General features: G+C 45.5%; 1 protein-coding gene across 3 annotated transcripts in view; it reads right to left on the bottom strand.

The window, feature by feature from the left end:
- The window catches only part of dtnbp1b (dystrobrevin binding protein 1b), a 22,740-nt gene extending 16,628 nt beyond the window's left edge, over positions 1 to 6,112 (bottom strand). For all 3 annotated transcript variants that reach the window (XM_027019721.2, XM_027019722.2, XM_027019724.2), the window contains exon 1: positions 5,852 to 6,112. Coding sequence is in view for 1 of the 3 variants with exons in the window: in XM_027019724.2 (XP_026875525.2) it covers positions 5,852 to 5,894 (43 nt within the window). In the remaining 2 variants the exon portion in view is untranslated. The remainder of the gene's footprint in view (positions 1 to 5,851) is intronic.
- Between the last annotated feature and the right edge of the window lie 1,967 nt (positions 6,113 to 8,079).

The raw sequence follows: 8,079 nt of genomic DNA, 5'->3' as shown, positions 1-8,079 counted from the left end.
GATTAGTCGTGCTGCTTTCAAATATCCATCAGCTCCAATCAAAGACATTTTCCTCCCCTCTCCTGAACAGCCGTTCACCCATTTGGTTCTAAGCCAGGCTTGTGGTGCAGTTGTGTTATTCCCAACTGTTCTGTTTGCCAGTTAGTGGCAACAACAGAAGAATCTTCCCTTCCATCGCGCCTGTCTGAACTCTTACAGATTATGCCTAAGTATTGATTAATGTTCTCTTGGGTCCCTCTCAGACTTTGTTGGGACAGTCAAAAACATTCTGACAATGTAGAGTTTCCGAGTTTGCTTTAAAAAAGCTACAGGTTTGTTTGTTTGTTTTTTGTTTCTTAGAAAAACACAAGCTCAATAAAAGCTTGCTTATGCTTTATATATATATATATAGTACTGTTTTAGGTTTTAGGCAGGTGTGAAGAAAAATGCTGTAAACTAAGAATCCTTTCAAGAATGGAAGTGTTAATAGTTTTTCATCTATTAACAAAATGCAATGAACAAACAGAAGAGAAATCTAAATCAAATCAATATTTGGTGTGACCACGCTTTGCCTTCTTCTAGGTATACTTGCACACAGTTTTTGAAGGAACTCGGCTGGTAGGTTGTTCCAAATATCTTGGAGAACTAACCACAGATCTTCTGTGGATGTAGATTTCCTCAAATCCTTCTGTCTCTTCATGTGATCCCAGACCGACTTGATGTTGAGATCAGGGCTCTGTGGAGGCTATACCATCACTTCCAGGACGTCTTGTTCTTCTTTACACTGAAGATAGTTCTTAATGACATTGGCTGTATGTTTGGGGTCGTTGTCCTGCTGCAGAATAAATTTGGGGCCAGTGATACACCTCTATGATGGTACTGCATGATGGATAAGTATCTGCATGTATTTCTCAGCAATGAGGACACCATTAATCCTGACCAAATCTCCAATGCCATTTGCAGAAATGCAGCCTTGCAAAGAACCTCCACCATGCTCCACTGTTGCCTGCAGACACTCATTATTGTACCACGCTCCAGCCCTTCGGTGAACAAACTGCCTTCTGCTACAGCCAAATATTTCAAATTTTGACTCATCAGTCCAGAGCACCTGTTGCCATTTTTCTGCACCCCATGTCCTATGTTTTCGTGCACAGTTAAGCCGTTTGACCTTGTTTCCATGTCGGAGTCTGGCCAGACTTCTCCGGACAGTAGATGGGTGTACCTGGGTCCCACTGGTTTCTGCCAGCTCCGAGCTGATGGCACTGCTGGACATCTTCCAATTTCGAAGGGAAATAAGCTTGATGTCATATGATATCATCTGCTGCATTAAGTTTCCTTGGCTGACCACTGTGTCTACCATCCTCAACGTTGCCCGTTTCTTTGTGCTTCTTCAAAAGAGCTTGAACAGCACATCTTGAAGCCCCAGTCTGCTTTGAAATCTTTGTCTGGGAGAGCCCTTGCTGATGCAGTATAACTACCTTGTCTTGTTGCTGTGCTCAGTCTTACCATGGTGTATGACCTGTGACAGGAAACTTCTGCAACCTCACCTTGGTAGCAGAGTTTGGCTGTTCCTCATCCAGTTTTAAGCCTCCTACACAGCTGTTTATGTTTCAGTTATTCACTGTGATCATTAGCACCTGTTTGGTATAATTGGTTGAACATACACCTGACTATAACCGTACAAATTCCCTGACTTTGTCCAAGTGTGCCTATAAGAATTGATGCTGGTTTGAAGGCAAAGGCTAGTAGCACCAAATATTGATTTGATTTAGATTTTTCTTTTGTTCGCTCACTTTGCATTTTGTAAACCGATAAAAATAAGCAATTATTATTTGTATCGTTGAAAGTATTCTTAGTTTACAGCATTTTTCACACCTGCCTAAAACATTTGCACAGTACTGTATATATATATATATATATATATGGTGGGTGACTGGGGTGATTGGGAGACCAGGTGAGTGGGTGAATGGATGATTAGGAGGCTGGATAAATGGGTGACTGGGTGAATGGATGTTTGAGTGACTGGGTGACTGGGTGAATGGGGGAATGGGTGAATGGGTATATGGGTGAATGGGTGATTGGGAGGCTGGGTGACTGGGTGATTGGAAGGCTGGGTGACTGGGTGATTGGGAGGCTGGATGAATGGGTGAATGGGTGAATGGATGATTGGGAGGCTCGGAGACTGGGTGGTTGGGAGGCTGGGTGAATGGGTGAATGGGTGATTTGGAGGCTGGGTGAATGGGTGACAGGGTGAATGGTTGTTTGGGAGACTGTGTGACTGGATGAATGGGAGGATGGGTGACTGGGTGAATGGATGATTGGTAGGCTGGGTGAATGTGTGATTGGGTGAATTGGAGACTGGTTGACTGGGTGACTGGGTGTTTGGGTGATTGTGAGACTGGGTCACTGGGTGATTGGGAGGCTGGGTGACTGGGTGAATGGGTGTATGGGTGAATGGAAGGCTGGGTGACTGGGTGATTGTGAGGCTGGGTGAATGGGTGAATGGGTGATTGAGAGGCTGGGTGACTGGGTGATTGGGTGATTGGGAGGCTCGGTGACTGGGTGATTGTATGGCTGGGTGAATGGGTGATTGGGAGGCTGGGAGGCTGGGTGAATGGGAGGCTGGGTGACTGGGTGAATGGGTGAATGAGTGATTGGGAGGCTGGGTAATTGGAAGGCTGGGTGACTGGGTGATTGGGAGGCTGGGTGAATGGGTGAATGGATGATTAGGAGGCTGGATGAATGGGTGACTGGGTGAATGGGTGAATGGGGAAATGGGTGATTGGGAGGCTAGGTGACTGGGTGATTGGGAGGCTGGGTGACTGGGTGATTGGGAGGCTGGGTGAATGGGTGAATTGGTGAATTGGTGAATGGGTGATTGGGAGGCTGGGAGACTGGGTGGTTGGGAGGCTGGGTGACTGGGTGATTGGGAGGCTGGGTGACTGGGTGAATGGGTGATTGGGAGGCTGGGTGACTGGGTGAATGGGTGATTAGGAGGCTGGGTGACTGAGTGATTGGGAGGCTGGGTGAATGGGTGACAGGGTGAATGGTTGTTTGGGAGACTGTGTGACTGGGTGAATTGGAGGATGGGTGACTGGGTGAATGGATGATTGGTAGGCTGGGTGAATGTGTGATTGGGTGAATTGGAAACTGGTTGACTGGGTGACTGGGTGTTTGGGTGATTGTGAGACTGGGTCACTGGGTGATTGGGAGGCTGGGTGACTGGGTGAATGGGTGATTGGGAGGCTGGGTGACTGGGTGAATGGGTGTATGGGTGAATGGGTGAATGGGTGATTGGGAGGCTGGGTGACTGGGTGAATGGGTGATTGGGAGGCTGGGTGACTGGGTGATTGTGAGGCTGGGTGAATGGGTGATTGGGAGGCTGGGAGGCTGGGTGAATGGGTGATTGGGAGGCTGGATGACTGGGTGAATGGGTGAATGGGTGATTGGGAGGCTGGGTGATTGGAAGGCTGGGTGACTGGGTGATTGTGAGGATGGGTGAATGGGTGACTGGGTGACTGGGAGGCTGGGTGAATGGGTGACTGGGTAACTGGGAGGCTGGGTGACTGGGTGACTGGGAGGCTGGGTGACTGGGTGACTGGGTGACTGGGTGAATGGGAGGCTGGGTGACTGGGTGAATGGGTGACTGGGTGATTGTGAGGATGGGTGAATGGGTGACTGGGTGACTGGGTGACTGGGAGGCTGGGTGAATGGGAGGCTGGGTGACTGGGTGAATGGGTGACTGGGAGGCTGGGTGACTGGGTGAATGGGTATCTAAGTGACTGGCTGACTGAGTCAGTGATTGGCAGACTGAATGCCTTTCATTCAGAGAAAGTCCTATGATTATGCCATCTCTCTTTCCAGACTCTCTCTTTCCAAATTATAAAATGATGGACACAATCTCAGCTAATGATTTCTGCAGTACTAGCCAATAATTCTGGTTCAACTTATTTTCCTGTTGTAAACCTTTACTTCACTGGTCGAGTATTGTTAGCAAAGAGCAATTGTAGTATACTGTATAAAAACCTAAGAGACATGGAAGGATGACCTTCAGTATAATGTCTGGAAGCAGCTGCTTTCAAGAATTTATCTAGAAACTTAACAACAAGTACAAATACAAAGTTCAGATGAACATGATCACCACAAGATCACTGCCAATTTTAAGACACCGATGAAGGAGAGAATGTGGCTATATGAATATAAATCCACACATGTACTAAATAGTTGAAGTTGCCAAGATTCAGGGTTTATAATAACATATCACATTCAAAAAAATACAAAGACATGGATAAATATCCCAGCTTTGTCCTTAAAAATCTTTGCCTTGTAATGTTTTAATAAACATTTTTTCTCACTGCTTTCTACAGATGCTCAGTTACACAAACAAACACACAATCCCTTGCACCAATGCACAAATTACAGCCTTCCAAGCAAAATAAATGCCTTCCATTGTTAGCATTATGAAATGATAAGTGTGAAGAACACATTGTAACATATGACACAAGATGGGGAGATCTGGAGGACACACTCGTAGCTTTTCAGAGACGAAGTGCAAACACATGGGCCTATCCAACCTCCAGCAGCAGACTGATTTTACCATAACTCCACTATAACACAAACACAAGTAAAGCCAGCACATCAGGTGCTTGAGAAGCACAGCACCGGAGGAGCAGGACATCAAAGCAGGCATGGGCATTGCGAATGGGGCCCTCCAGACAGGAGTGGGGTAGTTCACTCAGCATCCACCACTCACCTGTGCTCTACAGAGCACAACTCCACAAAAAGCGGCATCTCAGAGCACTGTCAGGGTGTCAACTAAACTAAGTAGTGTAGTGGGTGCACAGAGGGCGTGTCAGGTGAGGTGGGGGTCTAGTACTGCCATGGAGGATGAGGGGTTTCAGTGTTTTTGGGTATCATGAAGGCTCTAAGGTGCTGATATAAGTGGCAGAAATACAGCATAATACTGGGTGGGTGTTCAACTGAACAGGTGCCAGAGTTCTGGGGCAAAAGGGTACAGGGAGAGAAAATATGACAGAGGTGAAAGCAATAAATATTAAATGCTTCCAGACGTTGAGAGAGGGAGAGACAGAGAGATAGGGGGGATGTAGATGCAAAAATATAAAGGGAGAAGTTTGTACCAGATCTGATCAGTGCCTGAACTAATGCAGTTTTATATGTGGATGAAGAATGAGTGTGTTTGTGTGTGTGTGTGTGTGTGTGTGTGTGTGTGTGTGTGTGTGTGTGTGTGTGTGTGTGTGTTTCTGGGAGAGAGAGAGAGCGAGCGAGCATTATATCAGTCCGCTGTGTTCCTCCCCCCAGTAGCCCAGTGAACCCCACATGCTCCATATTTACTAACCCTGTAGACTGTTTGTTTACAACATGCAGGAAGAAAGACTTTATATGCAATGACAAATAAGCAAATCAGCACAGGTACACCACATCTAAGACAACTACTATCACCTGGAAACTGATGTGTGATAGCTTCAAGATTCATGGGACATTGTTAGCAGCTCTTCAGTTAACATTCCAAAGAATTTCTGGGTCATTAATCTCTCTCTCTTTCTCTCTCTCTCTCTCTCTCTCTCTCTCTCTCTCTCTCTCTCTCTCTCTCTCTCTCTCTCTCTCTCTCTCTCTCTCTCTCTCTCTCTCTCTCTCTCTCTCTCTCTTTTTCACACACAAGCACACACACACACACACACACACACACACACACACACACACACACACATCTGTCAAAGATCCAATCTTGCAGGGGAGAAGACCACTGCTGAAGGACCATTGCCTGTACACACAGCTACAGTGACAAGCATGCCATCCCACACATTAACATTACTAGGAAGAAGATCTACAGATCCAGAGCATGGAGACTTACAGGAATTCCTCTTGCTGCTGCCGGCAGACCCCGGGGCAGACATCCAGTTGTAGGCAGAGGCAGACGAAGCTTGCGCTGGCTGGACAGATGTGGGGCCAGGGAGGGGGTGGACAGATGGGAGAGCCTGCTCACTGTGTCACGCACCTGCCATGCATCCCAAGAGGCTTCAGGAGCCGGTGTGGCACACTAACACGCTCACATACACACACACTCACTCCCCGATGGCCCTGTACACACACGCACGTTTCCACGGGGTGGTGATGCTGCTGTGTGCATGTGTTGCTGTCAGAGACGGCGGCGTGTGCACGCGTGCAGCTCTCTGCCTGTCTGACTGACCGGGACGCAGAGCAAACTGTGTGTAGTAGGCTGGGAATGTACCACTGAGTCAGGATGAGGGGGAGCTCACCTAGAGAGAGAGGAAGAGGGAGAGGGAGTGATGAAAGAAAGAGAGAAACAGACAGAAGCAAAAGGGAGAGATGCAGAGAGTGAGAAGAGAGACACAGGGGAAAAAGGGAAGCTTATAGAAAGAGAAATCAAGGTCTGTTGTTTTGTGTCATAAACACACATCTCTACTCAGCAATCCTACTCAATCCAATATGCCTTAACATCAACAACAGCCCAGGGGTCTGTGTGTGCTGGAACTGCATTTCTGCTCAATGCTCACCTGACACACACATGCAGGTGTGAACATTGAGGTCATAGCAGGCAATTCTTATATAGTTAGGATTTTGTCTTTGTACGGGATTTGCCTGTAAAAAAAAAAAAAAATTCTCCCAGAGCAGTAAAATATTCATTTAAAATTACAGTTAGCTGTTAAAAGGAAAAGTAAAGCAAGGTACCAAGGCCATAATCGATTATGACAGGTGATGTGGTGATGTCCTCCAGTGTCCCTGTCTGAGTCTCCACAGCACATCAAGCAGTACAGGGGACCACACTCATTGGGATAATAACTAAGAACTTCGTGACAGCCCTTCATGAGTCATTTAAGACATGTTGTAGTATGGGGATCTTTCAATCATCATCATCATCAACAAAGTTGGAAGTAGGAATAAGGAGCATATTTTAAAACGTAATGATGTACTTCGGATGTTATGCCATAGTCATAACATAACAATCAGAACACTGATTGCGTGTTCTTGTGATTGTGTGGATGAGTGGAAATTTTAGGAATACATGATAATGTCATTGCTAGTTCTGCTGTGTATTATGAGCTACTGTGAGAATAAAGGCATACGTACCATACAGTCAGCCAGTCAGTCTATAACGTCTAATTCTGACTTTGACTCTGATAAATTTATTTATTTTCATATGACAGATGCCTGGCTATGCCCTGCTGGTTGTGCTTTAATAATTTCTGTTTTATAATTTTAATATAAAACATATTTCCACTTAATTGGTTAGTTCAGTATGAAGAAATTTACTTTGGCTACTGTAGTTTTGGGCAGATGCTTTTACAGAATTTATCCAGTCATTTAACTTAGCAGCAAAGCATTGTCTTATTGCTAATCCAAACTTGATGATTAGTGGTGTGTGCTGGTTCTCATCAAGTTAATTGGAAATCACAGCGAACCTGTGGACCAGTTCAAACATTTTTTTCCACTGCACGTCCGGACAAACCTCCGCTGGGGCTCCCTCCTTCAGGTGACATACCTTCCTCATTCAGTGACATCTGTATTATGGTGTTGTGAAAAAATAAGAATTGCTAAAAGAATTCATGTCCCCTACATATATGCATATTTGTCTGCAATAGGTAAACAGAATGGAAGCTTTTACAGACCAGACTGATTCTATCAGCACATGAAAATGTCACTCATAATGTAAGTGATGGCTCTCACAGTCATTTCATTTCCCCTTGATGTCCATTCATATGGTCCTGGATGAAATTTAGCATTGCTTGCATGGAGCACATAATCATTAAACGACCCAAACACAAGTTCCAAGATCCCACAACAAATATTGAACTAGCACTGAACGAACATAAGTGTTTTATTCCAATTATACTGTTCAATATAAAAAGTAGTAGTTTAGGAGAACCCTGTGGAACTGGTGGTTAATTGTAGTAAGAACAATCCAGATTAGAACATGGATGTGCTGATGAATGCACCTAAATTACTTGTTTGGTCCAACCGATGTGTCACCTGCTGGTTTGCTCTTTGCTCTGTTGGAATCAGGAGTGCTCCTTGGTTCTCACCTAGAGAGGCTGACGCTGTTAGGCAGTTTATCAGCAT

This window comes from Electrophorus electricus, chromosome 8 (genome assembly GCF_013358815.1).
Source record: "Electrophorus electricus isolate fEleEle1 chromosome 8, fEleEle1.pri, whole genome shotgun sequence".
Classification (NCBI taxonomy): Eukaryota; Metazoa; Chordata; class Actinopteri; order Gymnotiformes; family Gymnotidae; genus Electrophorus; species Electrophorus electricus.
Note: the sequence above shows the minus strand (reverse complement) of the source record. Positions and strands in the feature narration are given on the sequence as shown.